General features: G+C 45.7%; 1 protein-coding gene across 2 annotated transcripts in view; it reads left to right on the forward strand.

Moving 5' to 3' along the window:
• The window catches only part of Nr4a3 (nuclear receptor subfamily 4, group A, member 3), a 41,054-nt gene extending 20,412 nt beyond the window's left edge, over positions 1-20,642 (forward strand). For both annotated transcript variants that reach the window (XM_087550887.1, NM_031628.3), the window contains 3 exon segments: positions 1,830-2,029; positions 5,218-5,396; positions 17,341-20,642. In XM_087550887.1, the coding sequence (XP_087407013.1) occupies positions 1,830-2,029; positions 5,218-5,396; positions 17,341-17,588 (627 nt within the window). In that variant the 3' untranslated portion in view covers positions 17,589-20,642.
• Positions 20,643-21,784: the final 1,142 nt, after the last annotated feature.

Consider the following 21,784-nt stretch of genomic DNA (forward strand, 5'->3'; position numbering starts at 1 on the left):
CCCTGACTATTGCATTGAAAACAAATGAAGTCAGGTGGGGATGCAGCTCGGTGACAATGCACTTACCTAATGTGTCCAGGCTGTGAGTCTCATCCTTTGGATCGTCACACCTTTTAGAAACGGTTGAGGGGGGCTGAGGACTGAACATCGGAGCCCTAATCGTTCTGAGGAAGCAGTAAGCTGCATCATCAGTCAGCATCAAACACACTAACAGTCAGCCTGTAGTCTCAGTACTCAAGAGGCAGAGGCAAGACGTGGCTGCAGTGAGAGGCAGGCCTGGCATATGTAGTGAGAGTCAGGAGAGCCATGGCCCCATAGCGAGACCCTGTCTCACAATATAAAGCCAAGAGACACAGGACTATAATCCCAGACACACTTCAAACCCTAGCGTACCGTGGGCAGCTATGTAACTTGGGAATGTTCCATAGCTTCCTGGAGCTTCAGTTTCCTTATAAAATAGGGGTTAAAATCCCTGACTGGTGAGGATCAAGGTTGGGGCAGAGTGGGGAGGGCAACTGCTCTCTTTCCAGTGAACACGAAGGCAAGGATGCATCTGTTCACACCTGCTCACACCTGCTCACACCTGCTCACACCTGCTCACACCTGCTCACACCTGCTCACACCTGCTCACACCTGCTCACACCTGCTCACACCTGTTCACACAGCATCTCTCACACCTCTGCTCTTGTCCTTTGCTCTTGCTGCCTTGATTATTCTGCCTCAAGCAGAAGAGGTGTTGCCTCCATTGCGAGAGGCAAAACTGTGTGTTTACCAGAATAGCCAAAAGCTTGGGAGAGCCCTCCTCCCTCTCCCCTCCCTCCTCCCCCTCCCTCTTCTCTTCCTTTGTCTTCCTCCTCTGTCTTCCTCTTCTTCCCCGCCTTCCGTCAACTGCACCCCAAGTTCCTAGCTCATGCGATCTAACATGTCTTTCTTCAATGATGAACTTGTACCCCACCCGCCTAACTTTTAAGCACCTCAAATATGGCCAGTGTGATAAAAAAAAAAGAAACCTGAATTTTTAATTTTATCTAATTTTGATTAATACAAGCAGCCACAAATCCCCAAGTCTGGTAGCATATGGCTGTCTGGGCTCTGCCGCAGAGGAACTCCCCAACCCAACACGCCTACTTCCAGATTTATCTCATAGAAATCCATCAGCAGTGAGCAAAGTTCAATCATTTCTCTTTATTGGTTAGTTGTGATTTTTCACACATCAGTGGACATTAGAACCTCCCTTTCTGATAAGACTCGGCGTGTTGGACCTAGAGTGACTGGGATTGCCACATCTAGCACATTCCTAGCTGCTGCTGAATGGCGATACTGGGCTACAGACTGTACTCTGGCTCCTTATTGGGAACATCTTATTGGACGACCACTATGCTATGGCAGAACCCAGAAGGCCTACTTTGATCCAAGGTCCTAGGACAGTGGCTTCCCTGTGGACAGTGGTTTGTCCTGTGAGATGCTCTGTGGAATCATCTATGGAGCTTTTAAAGTTCCTAGTGGGCAGACCTCACTCTGAACCACTTAATCTAACCTCTCCGGAGGCAGAACTGAGATGCGAATGCTTTATAAAGCTCCCTAGATGACTTTGACAAACCCCTGCTCTGATGGGTCTTGAAGGAATTTCTGTCTATTGGATAATAACAATAAATTCATTTTATTTTATGTCCCTGGGCCATTGGAGGATCAGATGAGGCTATGAATGTCAGTGGTTTTTTAAAGGGCAGTAGGGTTTGGGCATTGACGTCTAGACAGAGCCAGTCTCAAACGATGGCACCATCCTCATGCAATCAGGGTAAGGCTGCTGTCTGTGCATTGCCTTCCAGTACTGTCCCACCGACCAGGCCACTGCGGGCACAGACGCTGAGCACGTGCAGCAGTTCTACAACCTTCTGACGGCCTCCATCGACGTGTCCAGAAGCTGGGCAGAAAAGATCCCCGGATTCACTGATCTCCCCAAAGAAGATCAGACGTTACTTATAGAATCAGCCTTTTTGGAGCTGTTCGTTCTTAGACTTTCTATCAGGTGGGTCCTATTCTACCTTCTGTCAGTCTCCTCATTTATAACAGTGAGAAGTCTGTTCAAGAAGCAAAGATGAAATGCATTCAAACACTGAGTTGTGGGGAATGGAAAGCCCCAAGGTGAGGGGGTGCAGGGAGTAGGGGCAGGGCGCCGCTAGGACCCTGGGCTCTAGTCTGAGGTCTAGACACCTTGTAGGGCTCTGAGCAGAGCGTTGCCTCACTAGAAATCCAGTTCTGTATGATGCAAACCAGAGAGCATGGATCTGATAGTCCCTCACGTCCATGGCCCCAGGACCGTTCTCATGGTACAGAAGGTGTTTGTGGAAATACCGGGTTGGCCTGATGAGTTGCATATGGGCCTCTGGAAGCTCCACAGATGAGCGCTCGGCTCAAAAGATGTGGCTCACCCATGAGTGTTGAGTGCCAGCGAGCATGAGGAGGAGTGGATTCCTTTTATTTTTTTAATCTATTTTTATATACATTGGTATTTGTACACACGTGTATCTGTGTGAGGGTGTCAGATCCCCTGGAACTGGAGTTATAGACAATTGTGAACTGCCAGGTGGGTGCTGGGAATTGAATGAGGGTCCTTTGGAAGAACAGCCAGTGCTCTTAATCGCTGAGCCATCTCTCCAGCCCTGAGGAAGTGAATTCTATCTACCTGCCTATCTGTCTGTCTATCAATCATCTATTTATCTATTTATCTATCTATCTATCTCTCATCTGCCACATATATATATATATATGGATCAATAGGTCTCATATATATATATATATATGGATCAATAGGTCTCACTAGGTCATTTAGACTTGAAGACTCACAGTGCCCTTGAGCTTGGAATCTTCCCTGTTCCAACCTCCTGAGTGCTGGGGCCCAGAGGTGCACTGCCATGCCCAAGAGAAAGTGAGTTTTCAAATAGCTTGAACCCAGACCTAAGCTTCTCTCCACACATGTCCCTTTTTGAAGATAAAAAAAATTTTTATTCACCCGGGGCACATTTAATTCCATCTTCCTTGCTTCATTTCAACTACATATCAGAAATAGGCCTTTCCTTCACCGGGCATTATAAGAGAAACTGTCATTTCCCTCCTTCTCTCTTCTCTAGCACCTGGTCCCATTTCATATTGTGACACCAGAAACTCCTACATAAAATGTAGCTCCTATGCTCCTCCCCTCCCCCTACCCCCAACCCCGCCCACTCTGACCTAGCAGCCTATAGAGTATAATACTGGAAACTGCATTGTAACTCCTACTCCCATGATCCTGAAACCGGAGGTTAGAAGTCCATGTTCAAACTCGGTGGAAACATTCTGTCCATCTGCCCCCTGTGAAGAAGGATCTGGCGGAGAGATGGGGGCTTGTGGCTAGAGTGTCTGGTTTTAGCTTAATTCCAAGCCAGTGCAGTGCACGTGAGAGTTGGTAGTGAGGTGCCTGCCACCTTAGGCGAGTAGCAAAGGACTCAGCCAAGGATAAACTCCGTGCAGGTGGGCACCCCAGCTCACCAAGCTCTCTGCGGCACCTATGTCCAGCAGCTTCTCGTCCTTGGTGCTCAGTAAGGACCGGCTGAGTGAAGGGGTAAATAGAGCTATTCGTCGGGAAGCGCAGGCACTGGCTTGCGGATGCAGTCCTCCTAGAGAGGGAAACATGAAGCCAGATTGCTGAAAGTTAAGGGACAGCCAAGATTAAAGTAAGGATCCCACAAAATGGAGACTTGGTTACACCTCGTGCCCTCTGAACCATTCTGTGCTAGACCCTGTGCACCGGCTTTCAAAGGCCTCTGCAACCTTAGGAAACCATGATTAAAATCCTGTTTCACAGATAAGAGAAAGGAAGTCCAGAGAGATGAAAGGAGTGTCCAAGGTTACACTGCTAAGCCGTCTTGTCGGATGGAGGTTCCAGGGCTCCTTTTATAAGAAGGGGATGGTTACAGATACATCGGCAGATTTCCACAGCCCTCTATAGCTCCCTAGTTTAAGTCCAAGGAGACAATGCATTCCGCCCCCTTCGGCTGGGCTCTGAGATTGGCACTTTGAGTTTACATAATGGAATTACAGAGTCTAGCCTCAAGCCTTATCAGCTTCTGGCATTTAAGGAAATAAGGGAGCAGCCTTGAACTGCAAGCCCCAAGGGGGAAATCTCCCATTTGCCGCAGAGAGGGGGGGCCATTGTGTGACTTTACTTCAGGAGACCTCCCAACAAAGGTCTATTCACCCCAGAGAGGGGACCAACAATAGGCCAAAGAAATGATTTTATCCAAGTTCAGGATGACGAACCAGTATATTTACTGGGCTAACTATTGGGAACACATATGAGGGTCTGCTTACAGTCGTGTGGGTGTGTCCCTCCCAAAGATGTATCACCAAGAACTCAGACCTACATAACGTGAATAATAACCTCCCAAAAGTCAGAGATCCCCTGCTTCAGCCGGTTTCCCGCCTCCCACAGACTTCTGCACTGCCCTTGGCTGCATGGAACTGGGTGGGGCAGCAGTATGCACTTCTGGGTGTGGAAAAGCAGGGGAGAGTCAATGGCTGTAACATCTGCTGAGGGTCTCATGCTCTGCTCCTCACTTCTGTGAGGGAACCTCGTAGGCCTGCAGTTGTGTCGAAAACCACAGCTATGCTGATTTCAACAGAGTAACAGATATGAATTAGCCAGAAGTCATGTGCTAGGCATTCCCCAGACCAGTGGTTCTCAACCTTCCTAATCCTGGGACCCCCTTAATACAGTTCCTCATGGTGCGGTGCGTTGACACCCCCAGCCATAAAATTATTCTTGTAACTGTATTTTTGCTACTCTTATGAATTATTATGTAAATATTTGATATGCAGATGGTCTTAGGTGACCTCTGTGGACACCTACCCCCAAAGGGGTCACAACCCACAGGTTGAGAATCACTGGACTAGATGTTCTCTGAGGATCTGCCTCTCCACATTCCCTCCCAGACAAGCCATTAGCCTATGCTCGCCCTAGGCACACTCCATGTCTTGGCCTATGTTCCCTGAAGACGTTAGCACAGACAGACGGTACAGGCCGTCCAATCCCAGGAACACACCTTTGTTCATGGCAGTGCTACACAGTTTCCAGTGCTGCCCCGTGTGATGTCGGTACCCGTGTATTAGGACAATACCATGTTAGCCAGACTGAGAAGACCTATTTAACGTGTATCTCCCTCCTCTGCCCACCCCTAGGTCAAACACTGCTGAAGATAAGTTTGTGTTCTGCAATGGACTTGTCCTGCACCGACTTCAGTGCCTTCGCGGATTTGGGGAGTGGCTCGACTCCATTAAAGACTTTTCTTTAAATTTGCAGAGCCTGAACCTTGATATCCAAGCCTTAGCCTGCCTGTCAGCACTGAGTATGATCACAGGTAAGCTCCAGTTGCTGCCGAGAGCCAGCGACCGTGGCCCCCTTTCTTGTATCTGTGCCCAGGCAGCTTCTGTACTTCTTTATAGCTAACCACCAAGTTTGACTACTTTAAGCAAAGAAAGCCTGTATCCACAATTTACCCTTACGGACTAATAGGAGAGAGGATTAGTACTACTGAGTTATTATCAGACCCGATTCCTCAGGAGCCTGCTGGCAGCTGATCTGACTCCCTCAAGGCTGTTTTTACAGAAGGTCTCCAGAAAGATCATCTTAACCAGCCTGCCACTCCTATGGGCTCCTTCCCAGTTCTTGCGTAGAGACTTAAAATACATCAAAGAGCTACAGCATATGGGAAGACAACATCATTCACTGATCCTGAATGGGAGAGAATCGGGAAAAATGGGTATTTGTCAAAAAGCAAAAACGACTCCACGTTTTTTTTTTAAAAAGTTCAAAAGCAGAAGTATGAAATGTGTTCCATTCCTAGAGCTGAGGAGATAGGTCAAGTACTAAAATGCTTGCCTTGCAAGCCCGAGGGCCCGAATTCAATCCCTAGAACACGAACTAATGATCCCACACTGAGGAGGTGACAGGATGGTCCCCGAGGGCTGACTGGCCAGCCAGCCTCACCTAACTGGTGAGCTTGGACCAGTGACAGACTTTGTCTCCAGAAGGGTAGGTGGCATTCCTAAAGAAGATACCCAAGGACGTCCTCTGTCGTACACACAGTCACACACACACACACACACACAGAGTCACACACACACACACACACACACACACACAGTCACACACACACACACACAGTCACACACACACACAGTCACACACACACACACAGTCACACACACACAGTCACACAGACACACACACACACACACACACACACACACACACACACCATGAAAATACATGCACATAAAATGCCCAGTTTCTACATTACTCTCTCCTCACATATCCCATCATCCCCTAGAGATGCTGCTATGGGTCCCCCTTCACCCCTCATCCTTGCAGTTTCTTATTAAGTTGCATCTTCATCGGTGGTCATCAGTGGACCTGGGGAGAAAGTGACTTGAGGCACAAGCTCCAGAAGGGGTTAACTGGATCTGCAGATTCCTCCTCCCTTGGGTCAGACCCAAACCCAACTGGGCTGACTGGCTGAGAGTCAAGTTCAAACTGGATATGCTCTTAGCTAGAGGAAATATTTCCCAGGTAGGCGATACTGATTATGTTCCTCAGCAAAGCCGGCCTCCGCTTTCTAAAACAGCCTTGCTTTGCTGAAGCCAGTGGCTCCCAACCTGTAGGCCACAAACCCGCTGGGGGTCAAATGACCCTTTCACAGGGGTCGCCTAACACCATCTTCATATTAGACGTTTACATTATAATCCATAACAGTAGTAAAATTACAGTTAGGGAGGAGCAATGAAAATAATTTTATGTCTGGGGGTCGCCACAGCATGAGCTGTAGTAAAGGGTTGGTCGCAGTGTCATGAAGGTTGAGAACCACTGGTCTTAGCGCTGTTTACATGCATCTGCCTACGTCATCTGTGAGCCAAAGTTAGATGTATCTGTGTGCCCCCAGATGCCAGGCTAGTCGTGTGCGTGACTCTCTCCTCCTGGTCTTTGGTCCTGGAGAAGCTCAGTTCTTACTAGGGCTGCTGTAGTATTCCAAGACTGTGAAACAAAAGCAAAGACAGCTTCCGAGGTTATGGATTACACCGATAGGGCCTTCTGACGTCATAGCAAAACATAAAGCCAATTGGTGTTTAAGACCCAAGCGCTTCACTCCAAAGACTGATGAGACTCTAATGTTATCTAGCTCCATTTCAGACCCATTCAGCATTTCTGGGACAGTTAGACATCCAAAAACTGGGAAGTATAGAACAGGATTGAATTTATTTACAAAAAACAAAAAAAAAATTTTTTTTGAGTGGGCTTTAGCCTTCTACAGCTAAAACCAGTTCGTTGCCATATCACTATGGGAATAGGAATTGAATATATATATTCGCTGGTCCAGGTGCTGTCTCACATGTCACTGGGTTCAAAGACGATGACAGGCTTACCTGGAGGAGACAGGATGTGTAAATTAATCCACAGGATGCAGAGGGTTGAACAGAATGTGGAGATGCTCGAGAGGGGATCAGGTGTCAAGAGACCACAGGTTAGGGGGCAGAGAGTGTTTGCAGGCCGCTGTAGAAAAAATAATAACTCTAAGCATAAATAAAAATCTCCTGAAGCTATTGGAAAGATGACTGGCCAAAGGGTCACAAAGGAAATGGCTAAAAAAGTCTAGTGATGGGAGAAGCCACTAGACCTACAGAAAGAGTGTTGAAGAACATAGAACCTTTCCTCGGCCTTCCGCACCCAGTGAGGCAGGTGGGGGTCTGTCTTGAGGTCAGTGGAGGGAGAGCCACAGAGAGCTTTGAACGGAGGAATGAGATGGCCAGATTTACATTCTAGAATGATCTAGGGTGGCAACTGGCTCTGAGCACGAAGTAGGTCAGGAAGGAGAGGAGGAAGCAGCAAGTCGTGAAGCACAGGGGCCGTGGCTCACAAGGAAGGCCTGGCTTACGAGGCCGGTTCTTGTTTTTGCGTTGCTCTGTGGAAATTAACAGACACCAGGGTACCACGTGCTCCCAATCTAAAGAGACCACATAGCACCCAGGTAGAACATAAGCGGTGCTAGTCTCTGCATCCCACTTGTGCTGGGTTGTGATCAGAGCTGACCTATCCACTGCCCACTCAGGCAGAGATTGCTGGAGGAAGAGGCAGTTTGGCATGGCAGGGAGAACATGTGTTTCTGGTTACGGTAACCTCCCTATTAATCTGGAGTCTGGTGCTTCCTTAGCAAGGACTACTGAGTCTTACAATGTCTCCTCTGCACTTCTATTTACTCATCCACAAAATGGGAACAATAACTTCCATTCCATGGGGTGGCAGTGTAGGTTACAAAAGATTAGGCTGATGATGCAGCCAAATTGGACTCTTGGCAGACATTAGACCTCCTTATGCCTCTCCTTGGAGCGGCACTGGCAGAAGCTCCCTCAAGTTGGGGTCTGACCTGTGGAAACCTTGAGCGGTGCGAAAGCGAACTCAGTGTCATGGAGAAAAGTTGGTAGCCTTCTATGGCAGTAAGAACTGAGCCTGATGACTCAACACCGACAATTCCAGCATGCGGGAGACTAAGGCAAGAAGATCGTGAGTTCGAGGTTAGCTAGTCTTACCTGGTGAGTTCCAGACCAGCCTGTCTCAAACAAAACAAGGCAGTACAGTATGCTTGGCGACTATTTCCTTAGACACTCGGGAGACGCAAAGGATCACAAAACGGCGAGGGAGCTTCGATGGGCTGAATGATTTGTATGGAGGTCTTTCTCACAGGGCAGTTCCAGTTCCTGCCTTCATTCCTGCCTGCTTTTATAGAACAAACTGTCAGAGGTGCTGCCTGTGTCACACAAGCAGAATTAGCCCTCTAATCTCACAAGACTCTTGGGATTTGGTAGCTGGGAGGAGGGATCTGGGAAGCGTGAGACCATTGGAGAACAGAAGAAGAAACATGCCTAGGAAACACTCCCACTGTCAGTGAGGTAGGCAGTGCCAAAAGTCTTCCTGAAGTCTCAGGATGCCTCATAGTCGGAAAGAGGGGTTGTGGAGCATCAGATGAGCCCTGGGGAAATTCATTCAAGAACCTGTCTGTTCTGAAACCAGAGAGGAACGTGTGCAAGGGAGAAGGGATTTTAGCCCACTAGCCAGTCTGGCTTCCTCAAGATGCCTTCAGAAATTGGATAGTGGTGGTAGTTTACCTAAGTATGATGTCTCCCCCTAGTTTATTTTTCTTCTTCCTCCCCTGAAGTGCTGGGTGGTGAGAATGGGCCAGGAAGTCGTTTCTTTTTGATCTCTCTCCCACGCTACAGTAACAGGGAGTTCCCCCACAGTTTGTGGTTTTCACATGTTTTCTGGGTCTCCGGTTCATCTGCCCTAACCATTGCCTTCTGCCAAAGCCACATCCCTGGAGCAAGGTGAAGGCTTTGCTTCTCTGACATTGATGGGGCGCAGTGTGCTGTGATAGGCTTGCAATCCTCCAAACGGAAAGTTAGTGCGGAGTTACCACTTTACCAGGTCCAGGCCCTGGGGCCTCTCCGGGCCAGGCTGCCAGTGGGAAGGAATGGGAAGATGAGCCTCCCATACGTCCCGATGACAGGAATCTTGTCGTTTACCAAGGGGCTCTGCCTGGTGGTTAGAGTTTAGGTCCTTTTGTCTTAGTTTGGTTTGGTTTTTGGTTTGTTTGTTTGTTTTGTTTTGTTTTGTTTTTTGAGACAGCTGTGCCGGAACTCACTCTGTGGATCGGACTGGCTTAGAACTTACAGAGATCTGTCTGCCTCTGCCTCCAGAGTTATAGGTTTAAAGGCAGGAGCCTTATGTCTGGCAACATCTAGGTTCTTAAAGGGATAGACTCAGTGAAGAGGAAGTCTGGGTAATTGCTATGTTATGGCGAATTAAGAACACTCAACGTACCGGTCATGAGTAACTTCCCAAAGCAGTAGCGTTTAGATGAAAAGGTCATTCTAAACCAGGGAAGCCAGAGGTCCAGGGCATGATCATAAAACACTCCAGCACAGTTGTGGGGGAATCATGATGGTCAAATTACTTTCTTCGTGTTATTTAATCACATACATGACCAGAGCAGCAAGAGGGAGAACATTTCAGAGCGTCCAGGCTCTGATTCTGAATGACTTCCTGTTCTGAAGGAAGCACGAGAGCAGAGACAGGAGTCCACTCTGGAAGAGCGTGTCACTCGCCTCCAGAGGCACCAGCTTGCGAGTAGTCTCTGGGCTGTGGGGAAATGGAAAGTTTTTTTCAATGAAACAACTGATTCATTGGGATATTTACCTTGTGGCCTCATACTATGAACTAACCTTGGAATATAAGCATGTATTTTCTATCTAGTGGTTGATAGGGAAATATGATCTAAAGGGTCCTTTGGAGCCAGATAGCAGAAGAAATTTTGATGCCTAAATGGAGGTTTTCTTTTTTAATTCCCCAAGGTGTTCTTTTCCAGATTCAAGTCTTCTGTCAGGTAGAACAATGAGTTCTTTCTCTTCTATCTATTTTTCCTGGTCTTATTGGAACGTGGCCTCTAGTAAGGAGGAGGAGGAAAGACAGACCTAGGGACAGTGGTGAGACCAACACTTGGCTGGTCCCTCTACCTGTCTTTCCAGAGCTCTTCTGCTCGCTTTGAATATCTATCTGGTCATTCTGACTTTTGCATCAAATACAACTGTCAACAATGTAGCAAAGGCAAGTATGGGCAAGATTTGGCGGAATGATATAGTTTGGAAAAGAAGGGGGACAGTTTCAGGATTTGGAGATTAAAAGTCTGAGTTTATTTGGCCACACTTGGGATACATTTTGGGCCCAAAAACAAGTCTAAGGGCAGGGGGAAATCCTACTAGTCTTTAGATTTACCTGTCTGGTGCATGATGGTATTAATTGAACAGATGTGTTGTAAATATCAGCAAATCTCTCAAATCAGGAAAATCTAAATTATTTTTAGCCCACCATTGTTATTAGAAAATAGCCTGAAAGATGCCCAATTTCAACTTAGATTCATTCAGTTGGTGTCTGGGAGCTCTGCCACATGCCGGGCAAATAGTCCCTTCCCCTTAAGGAGTCCATGGTCTTGGAGAGACATACAGAAAAGAGAGCTTTGTGCACCTTGACCTGAACCCCCTGACCAGTGGGGGTTCTGGGGCTGCCCAGCACTTGGCAGAGGACACATGGTTCAACAAGCAGCAGCAGTGTAACTTCCTAGAGAGAGAGAGGAGGGGCTCAGAGCAGGAAGTCCTGTTAGATGTTTGCTGTCTCTGGAACAGGCCCCATTTCTTTTCTTCCTCCTTGGCTAGAACTGTGTCATCATCTCAAAGTTGGCCAGTGTCCCAAGACCTGCTCAAAAAGCCGGCTTGGGGGGATGGGCTACTGCTGAATACTATTCATCCCTGTCTATCCACAGCTCTCTGCTCTGAGGAGGAGGTCCTGATCCTTCTCTTATCGACCAAGAGGCAGAAGGGTGCCCTGTAAAACAGCAGAAGTTAGCTCAGCGTAGGAAGCGAACGTGAGACTGTTTGAAGTGGGAATAAAGCTTCTTTGGAAGAGCGTTCTTGTAGGCAGTGCCCTGTGGAAATAAAATAAGATGCCTTGGGAGACGAGGTTTACAGAGATGCAGTGAACCCAGGGCAGAGAAGTTGCCCAGCAGCTTTGAGGGCAAGGACTCACCAGGGCTGAGCTTCTCCACCTGGCATTGGACATATTGTTGAGTTGCACGTGCTAGTTGTGTGGGCCTGGAGCAGGGCCTAAGGTTCTGCATTTCTTGCGGGCTCCTAGGCTTTGTTGACGCTGCTGGGACGAGAGCCATGTTTGTGACGAACAAGGGAACCTGTGGCTAATTGGGATTCTTTGGCATTAATAATAGCTAATATTTTTAAGACCGTACCTGGCACTGTGCCAAGAGTTTTACATGTGTGGCTTTAGCATGGCTTTACACGTTTGAAAGTACCTGAGACGGATCACAGCAAGGAAGCCAGTCAAAAGCAATTAAAACAACATAGGCAGCAGATATTAGAGATCTTGTCCAGAGGAAATCGTCATTGAGAAAACACAGATGCAAGGAACACCACGCAGAGACTCTCTAAAGTTTCTGGGAGGGAACCCCAGGGAAGGAATCCCCAGAAGTTATTATGAGTTTGGGGGAAGGGAGATTTCTGTGCCATTAGCAGAGGAATTCAGAGCTATGGCTGACACGGAAGATAATAAGTTTTTAAAACAGAGAATTTGCAAGTATTTATTAAGTGTCTACTATATCCCAAGTGCCTGACATTATTCCAAGTACTTGGCATGTAAAGATCATTTCATTCCTCACGGCGAGAGGCAACTGGCATTTTTAAGCCCTCTTTCACAAGTGTGGAAATGGACCCAAAGTCACCCAGCTAATAACTGACAAAGCTGAGGGGTACGAAGAGGGGAGCTTCTGCCTGGGAGGTCTGGGATTTTATAAAGTTCTTTACTATTGTGAGCTTCTTGACAGCTCCCAGTTCACTCTTTTAATCTGAGCAACTCCCACGCTTAGTGTTCAGTTAATCATTTCTTAAATGACTTTGGCCTTCCGACTTACAGATTCATCTATCGGATGGGTATTAGGTGTCATCGGTGTGCTAGGTTTGGTGTAGGAGATGGGACCGTGGTAAGCAAATATAGGACACTTCTCCAGGAGGCTCAAACCTAAGGAAAGAGGCAGGCAATTGTCACATGAGTATCAGATTTCAAACTTGCATGTCCTGCAAAGGGAGATCCTGTACTTGAAGAGAATCTGACCTAGACAAGGAGCCAAGAAGGAAGTTCTCTTGACAGAATATTGGATCTGAGATGAGTAGGTCTTAACTGGCTGAGGGGGAAGTACACAGGCATAGACCTGAGTGCCTTATTATTTCACTCACTCAATCCCACCCGCCCCCTCTCCTCCCCTCTTCTCTCCACCTCTCCTCTTCCTTCTTCCTCTCCTCCTGCCCCCTTCCCTTTCCCTCCAACTCCCTCCTGCCCTCCTTATGCTCAGCAGAGTCTTCTGTGGCATGGGTATCTAATATGCTAATATGCTAATATGCTAATATGCTAATATGCTAATATGCTAATAGGAATCCAAACTTGTCTTTAGATTCGAACTGCCCCGTACCATAGCGTGAGCTGTTCTCTTCACTGCTCTGACCGCGCCATCTACAGTACTGTTTGCCCCAGAGTAGATAACTTAATAAACATGTATCAGAAGAAGTAATTAACTACTAGTTAATCAGGTACACAGAAAGTAGGAAGGCCAGTTCATCTCAGGATGAGGAGAAACTTTCTAACAGAGGCAGTCAGAGGCTGGTAGTCAGCCAGTAGTAAGAGAAGATTCTCAAATTTGGTTTGAAAGAAACCAAAAGTCACTTAACTCTTCGAGTCTTCTTACTTATTAATTAAAGAAAACATTTGTCTTGCCTCGTTCTGAGCTAAAATAACCTAAGAGTATCCCATTAAAGGCTATTAAATGAGTTCCACCAGCAGGTTAAAATGTCTGACCTGCCAGGCCCGGTGGAACCAGGCTTTGGGTTTGTAGTGCCTTAAGTGGGCATTCTTCTCTTAGGTGGGGATTTAAGCAAAGCAGATCGAATCCCTTCCGATGTACACGCACAGTGTTTGTGATGTGTGTCTATACTGAGCCATGACCGTGAGAGTTCTGTTTTGACATCTTGAAAACATAATGCTTGAGCTAAGATACTGGATGTGGGATTGTATAAAGATCGCATAAACCTAATGCAAAAAGCTCATTCGGTTACATCACTGGAGGGGGTGACAACAATTTTTTGGTTGTTGTTGCTACTGAGGATTCAACCCAGGGCATCACACATGCTAGGTGGGCACTCTACCACTAAGTTACACCCCTCCCGCACGGAAAAAAATATAATTTCGATGTATAAATCTCTATGAAATGAGAGCATATCTGACTCCCTCTCTCCCTCTGTATTATGACTCTTCATTTCGGCTCCGTAGCTGTTTGCCAGTCTGCAAGGGGTTGGGGGGAAGTTCCCTTCAACTGAATGTCAGTGGTTAGAATTTTAAGGAATTTTAAATTGCAGGGAAGGCCCCAGACAGTTGGTGGCTCCCTGGTGAACTGAAAACCTTGCCGTCTGCTGGCAGGAGTATACACAGAGACTGAATTTTTATCTTAGCTCCTATGGAAAACTAAAGAAGCCACAGACCCTGTGAGTGTTCACAACAACAAAGGCAGGGTGAGGTGCCTTTGGCTCCTAACAGGAGTATCTATGAATTCCTCAAGGAATTCCAGGCCCGGTTGATCCAGCTGGCAGGAGGTATCGATCTCCACTTCAATTCACTGAATAAGTAATGGTTGCCATAGTTATTGAGCAGCCGCCACTGGCTGGAGAGCAGAGAAAACTCCATGCTCCCTTCTGTGAGTTTGGCCAAGAGAAAGTCTAGCTCTAAGGTCCCACAATCAATCGACGACCCCCACGTCCCCCCACCCACCACATCACACCTGACAAATTGCTCAGTTTCTTCATCCTGATAACGAGGGTGGAATCTTGGATGTCGTGTGGGCCAGGAGGCCCTGGAAGGATGGAAAGACCGCACTCAGTTAATGGACTGGCATTTGATTGTGAGAGACACCTCCTCGCCCCAGCTTGTAAATCAGATTTACTGTATCTCAACGCTAATAGAATTAAATATCGGCAAGTTAGTGCTCGGCCGTATGGTACATGGGGCAGGACTTCATGAAGAACCATCTCCCATCTTGTTCTAACAGTATTCTCCAAATAGCACTAACCCAGACATTTTAAAAGAAAGGTAAAAGAGCCATCTAGTTATCTCACAAATAGGTTCATCCTTTTTGTGAAGAAAAGAAAATACACTTCTTTATAGTGTGCATGTGTGTGCATTTTTGCATGGTCCACAGTGCAATTCTGGAGGTCAAAGAAGGCAGCATGGGGGAGCCCATTCTTCTTTTTCTACCATGCAGAGATCAGGGACTAAACTCAGATCTTCATGCTGGGCAGCAAACACCCTTATTTGCTAAGCCATCTCACCAGCCACAGATTTTTATTATTATTTTTGCATCAATGAGATCGTAGCCTGGGCGCTATTTAAAAACTCTCTTCTTCCTCTAATGTTACCAGTTTGTTCAATAATCTTCATACTTATCTCCGATAGCTTCAGGATCTTCCGCTGTATGGGCATGCTGTTATTTACTGAACAGCCCCCCTGTTCTTCAACAGCACCCCTCTTCCCGGTGCTTGCTTCGTTTGGGTTCTTGGGTGTGGGATGGTAACAGATAAATGCTGTGCCGTGTTTCCATACATGCAGGGCCATTGCTTTTGTTTACTTTGACTTTCTTCTTTGGATATACTCCCAGGAATTGTGGTAGGTTGGTCAGAGGCTATGGGCGTTTTTATACCTCTTGAATTGACTGCCGAACTTGCCACCTGGTTCTGTGCTTTGGGGAGAACAACTTAAACTTTTCAGCAGCTCGCCACCGCAAGCAGGGTTCCTCAAGGTTCACCCGATGTGTTTCTTTTGAGCCTGCAGCAGCAGGGCTCTGCGTTTAGTAAGGGTAAACCAAGTGGGGAGGTGTGCACCTGGCTAAGCAAAGTGAGAGCTGCAAAGCTTGAGGCTCGGTTTCCATTTAGTCTTGCAGCTGCCTCCCATTCACCAAGTGTCAGCCACTGTCTCAGGTGCTGACTATTCCGGTGTGTGGCGCGCTATGGTTGGTATAGGTAATATCATCTTAGTTGGAGGACATTTATAGGATGATCCCACTTTTCAGGTCCTTCGCTGTCCAACATTTAAGATGAACAAGAAGAATAGGACGAAGACCTGTGCATCCCATGCTCCTAGGAAGACATTGAGTCTTCTAGAGATTGAGTCCCAGGCAAAGGACAGAGCCAGAATTAGATTCACTTCTAAACCCTGGGCTTCTTTCTCTATAAAACAGTTCATCTTACCAGAAACCTGAAAGTCATAATTCACTGAGACACCGGGGGCAGTTTCCATTGATGTACTTAAGTACATCTTAACCCAACAGCTCTGGAAGGGGCATTAGGAGTCCTCAAATTCAGCCTCCTCTCTTAATAAGGCCTTAGTGAGGAAAGCTCTTACCCCAAGTCATATCCACGACCCACACTGAGAACGTAGGCTTCCTGCTCTGCAGGGGGAAAAAATGTCCTGGTAGGTTTTTTTTTTTTTTCTTTAGCTTTTGCTTCAGGGAAATAACTTTTCTAACAAGACCTATGACTAGAACGACTAAATCAAAGAGAGGTTAGAAGCTAATGCTTGTTCGCTGTTAGAAAGATACCTTCCACCCTTTAAAAAGTGGAGTTTTATATAAGGACCGGATTGGGGGAGACACCAAGGTCAATGTCCGAAAATACACACATACATATACATATGCACACGCATGTTCAAAAACGAGTAAACATGGTTTTTAGTTATGAATATACCAATAGAAGAAAACTAGGAATAGAGGAGACCCCACTCTTCCCTTAGAAATGAGGTTCTGGGGTTGGGGATTTAGCTCAGTGGTAGAGCGCTTGCCTAGGAAGCGCAAGGCCCTGGGTTCGGTCCCCAGCTCCGAAAAAAAGAACCAAAAAAAAAAAAAAAAGAAAAGAAAAGAAATGAGGTTCTACTTTACACTGTCAAACTTGCCTGTATGGGATGTCAGGCCGCTGTGTCATAGTGAGACCCAACAGTGTTTTCTAGCCAGAGAACAAACTCTTCCTGGAAGACTGGCTTCAAATGCCAGCTTTCTGCAACTGTGTGACTGAGAACATCACCAGCCTTACCAAAAAGATCCAATTGGCTAACATGGGGACCCTTTTCTGTATAGTTTTGTGGAATTAAGAGGTACTCTCCATGTCTTGATAAATGCGTGTCTTTCCAGGCCTCCCTCTCTCGGATGTGACTTTTCCTTCTCTGCCTTAGGAGGACCTGTGTGTTTCTGTAGAGTTCCAGGTGCAGGTCAATGGGTGTTCTGAGGGAACACTGGAAGGAAAGGTGCTTTTCTAGATGGTGGCCAGCACAGAAGCATAGGAACTCACTTAGGATCAAGCGCTAAGGGGCTCCCATCAGTGGCTCCCTCCCTAGTTTGTGACTGAAACATTAATTCACTTTTCTGCACCAAGTCATGCAGGCAAGACTGGCTGTTACGATGTGGCTACATCTGCTGGGATCTGGGGACAAAAGCAGGTCCAGACCGAGTTACTAACAGAACTATCACCCTGGTCCACAAAGGGCCATCCAGTTGTAAAATGTCTAACCCATCCCACAGAAAAGGAGAGAGACCTTAATTAGGATGTCTAGTGCCTTTGATCTGCCCCCATGCTTATCAACTTCTCTCTGTCCTTCTACAGAGCGACATGGGTTAAAAGAACCAAAGAGAGTGGAGGAGCTATGCAACAAGATCACAAGCAGCTTAAAGGACCACCAGAGGAAGGGACAGGCTCTGGAGCCCTCAGAGCCCAAGGTCCTTCGCGCACTGGTGGAACTGAGGAAGATCTGCACCCAGGGCCTCCAGCGCATCTTCTACCTGAAGCTGGAGGACTTGGTGTCCCCACCTTCTGTCATCGACAAGCTCTTCCTTGATACCCTGCCTTTCTGAGCAGGGGAAGCCTGAGCAGAGAGCTACTTGCTCTGCTGGCACTGGTCATTAAGTGAGCAAAAGGATGGGTTTGAACACCTGCCCCTCTATCCTTCCTCCAGGGGAAAAAGCAGCTCCCATAGAAAGCAAAGACTTTTTTTTTTTCCTGGCACCTTTCCTTACAACCTAAAGCCAGAAACCTTGCAGAGTATTGTTTTGGGGTTGTGTTTTATATTTAGGCTTTGGTGGGTGGGCTGGGAGGGGGTAAAATAGTTCATGAGGCTTTTCTAAGAAATTGCTGACGAAGCACTTTTGGATGATGCTATCCCAGCAGTGGGGTGGGGAGAAAGGATAATATAACTGTTTTAAAAACTCTTTCCGGGGGAATATGACTATGGTTGCTTTGTATTTAAAAATAAGAACAGCCAAGGGCTGTTTACCAGGGTAGGGCTGTGTCTTAAGACTGATCCCTTTAGTATGTACTTCCCGGATCGAGGCACATAAGTGGTGCAAATGAGGCGGGGAAATTCTTCATTTCTTCATTTCTTTCTTCTTCTTAAAATAAAATGGCAAAAAAAAAAAAGATGGAAGATTATCTACAAATCAGACTTAGCAAAATGATAATGGCTATTCGCTTCCACATACAAGTGCAATTTTTTAGAGTGCTGTCTTACTAAGTCTTGTTTGTGAACTCTCCCTCATTTTATATGAAAATAAGAAGGAGGCAGTCATGTTATCAAACGGCGTGCTCATTTTCCTAGCTCACCCTTGGTCCACCTGCCCTGTAGAACCCTTCGGAGGTATGGCCCTTCTAAGACTTTCAGGCCACTCTTGATGGAATTCGACACCCCTCCCCTCAACCCATGACTATCCAGATGTCCTGAATGGGGATCAGGTTATAAAATGGATTGCATATGACTGTGTTCGCTGTGTGTTTGTCAACCTGGACAGAGTTCTCTAAACCTTCTTTAGTTGTAGCAAGTTCCTGATTCCTCCATTCAGAAGCCCAAGGAGCATTGGGTGACTCGATCAAGGGTTAACCCTAGGAGAACATGCAAATAAGTAGGAACTGGGTCAGACAGGGTAAGCACCAGAGATGATAAGGATTTATATATAAATATATATAAAATTAATTTTTGTTATTGGTTATAGACAATTTTGGAAAGCAAGAGAATCATCTCTTTTTTTTTTAAAGAGGAAAAGATAGTATTGATGTATTAGCAAAGATTAGTGGGTTACGGTTCAACATTCCGTGTTTGTGCCCCCTTTTCTATGTTTCTACTGTTGATGGCATATTATTATGAAATGATTCGTTGCATAGTGTCCTTATTTGTATGAACATTTGTATGCACGTTCTATTGTAATCGCTTTGCCTGTATTTATTGCAAGACCACCAGCTCCTGGAGGCTGAGTTACAGAATAATCAAATGGGGTGTTCGTGGTGACTTGGATACACCGGTTAGAAATTAAATAAGCATATATATATATAAAAACATAGCAGGTTACATATATATTTATAATGTGTCTTTTTATTAACCATTTGTACAATAAATGTCACTTCCCACGCAGTTATTTTATCCTTTGTTTGCAGTGACCTTTAAGGCAGCACTGTTTAGCACTTTGATATGAAATTTTTGCTTATGTTTTGCTAAATTCAAATAACGTTTGAAGATTTTTAGGTCTAAAAGTCTTTATATTATATACTCTGTATCAAGTCAAGATACCTTTGGCCGTTTTGCTAAGACTCAAACTTTGAATGTCAAACCAATGTCACGGTAGCTTCTGTTAGCTTTTAATCATTTTTGCTTTAGTCTTTTTTTTTAAAAAAAGAAAAAGAAAAAAAACAAACTATACTGTTTATATTGTCATTAAATTATACAATCAAACAAATGCCAAATGACTTGCCTAATTGCTGCAAAGTATAACCCAGATAGCGAATCATGTCCTCTCCCTTTCTTCGCAACTCACTTGGATATTTGATCTTGTATTTTGTTTGTGTAAGATTTTATGAGATATATTACCTTCCTATCACAATGACAGGACCTGAAATGTTAAGATTTCTGAACCTCAGACTTGGAAGGGTGCCTGCCTCACCAGATCTGATCAGATCTCCTGAAATTCCCAAAGGAGGAAACTGGGGGCCACTGCAGGGCAAACAGGTAGCAACAGAATTAAGACTCAGACTTAATTGGCCTTTCCTTAGTCTCTCCCACATCTTACTTTCAAAAAATAGACTTTTGAACATAGTCACTCATACTAACGTTCTTCCTGCAGACGGCCTTGAATAAAGCAGTACTTTGGCATTAATTTATCGAGCTTACATGCAAACCTAATAAACATTATTAAATATCAGGAAAGCTAACATTTCACACGAGATCGCTTCAGACCAAATTCAATTTGAATTTGAATAAATTAGAAGTACTGTGCATACATAACCTTCTTGTGCACCTTGAGTATTGGAAAGTTAATCCTTGGTTTTTTGTTTTGTTTTGTTTTGTTTTTTTGTCCTGTCTGAAAGGCAAAGCAAAACAGCAGCACGGTGCTCTGGGAAATGCTGTTCCCCTTCTGTCCTCACACCCACAGACTGAAGGGAAAAGACTGTCTGAGCATCTATCTGCTGGTTTGAAGAATGATGAGGCTGTTTTAGTTAAGGGCCAGACACTAGTGCTGAAAGGAAAGACTACAGCCAGTGTCCTTCTGTCTTCCATAGTTATCACAACTATGAGAGCCTCTTAGGTCACAATTTTTAAATGTTGACACCCAAGTGTACACGGAGTAGACCGGCACACTAGCTCTGCAGAGGACAAGCATTAAAGCAGGTGATTCCTCCCCCTGAAGGGAGGGCTCTTTCAGTGTGAACCTGTCCTCAGTGGGGGTGGGCGGGAAACAGGAATCCACTTGCTGTTCTTGGAGAGTGCCTTGCTTTTGTTTCAAATGGCCAAGTCTCCCAAGTCCTTCTCCTCTAACGGCATTGCTTTTAGTAAGTGTGTGTTAACCTGTGGTTTGAAAGAAATGCTCTTGTACATTAACAATGTAAATTTAAATGATTAAATTAAATTACATTTTACCAATGGCTACTGGTGTGTTGAATGAGCCTGCTTCCTTTAACAGCTTTCTCTTAATCGGCAGAGTGAGGTTTACTGTGAACTCTTTAAACGCATCCACAAATGGATTTTTTTTTTTTTTAAGGCTTAGTGATGCTGCAAAGTTAATAGATATTCTGAATCGGGAATAGATTAAACCTCAGCGATTGGGAAGAAGGACGCTCTAAATTCAATAACCATTTATTGACTGTTTCCTGGGGGCAAAGCATGCTGGGTGGGCCTAGAAAACACACACACACACACACACACACACACACACACACATTGTGAAACACCATTTCTTGTCCAACTGCCTGTAACGTGGTGGATGGAGCTAACCATTTGTTGGCTGGTCTCAGAGACAAGGAGGAATCGTTTCTGCATCAGAGCAGTACTGTTTATGAATTCAAAATTATGAGACTTGAGGCTGTCGTTCTCCAAGACTGAGCAGGGAGCACTGCCCCATCCCCACCCACTTCTCCTGGTCTGTTTCGCTCTTTCTCCCTGGGTCAGAAACCCCTTCTTTGTGAAGGCCACAGACACAGCTTTGATTCAAATTCATCCCAACACCTCAGAGAGCCTCAGCACAATATGTCTTTTTGTGTGCTGATACCTTGAAAGTAGAGATGTTGGGGTTGTCCTAAGGCAGTTCATCATTTTCTAAGGAAGTTCAGCGTTGGGCATCTTCTGCGACATCTAAATCCTTGTGAGAGTTAGGAGCCAGGAGACTCATAAGCTCAATGAAAAATATGCTTAGGAAACAAGCAATGAAGGAAAGACACAGGAGCTTCCCATCTATACATGAATTAAAATGAACAGTAAGCCGAAAACAATACCAACAACAATAAGAGAGAAAGAAGGAAAGAAAGCAAGCAAGCAAGCCAGCCCTGTTTTGGAGACCATAGGGACAAAGGCCTGGTTTGAATTGAAAAGAACAGGAAACCAGAGAGAAATAAAGCAGGTTTGCCTATAGCTGGAATTTCATAAATGCGCAAGGACGAACACAGAAAGCTCATTGTTGACTTTTTTTTTCCATGGTGGAACACATTACACAAAAGCATCACCATTTTATCTACACTGCTCAATAGTGTTAAGTTCATTTACACTGTGCAAGCTGTCTCAGGTGTTTTCTCA

The sequence above is a fragment of the Rattus norvegicus genome, chromosome 5 (assembly GCF_021556685.1).
Source record: "Rattus norvegicus strain SHRSP/BbbUtx chromosome 5, alternate assembly SHRSP_T2T, whole genome shotgun sequence".
NCBI classification, from domain to species: Eukaryota; Metazoa; Chordata; class Mammalia; order Rodentia; family Muridae; genus Rattus; species Rattus norvegicus.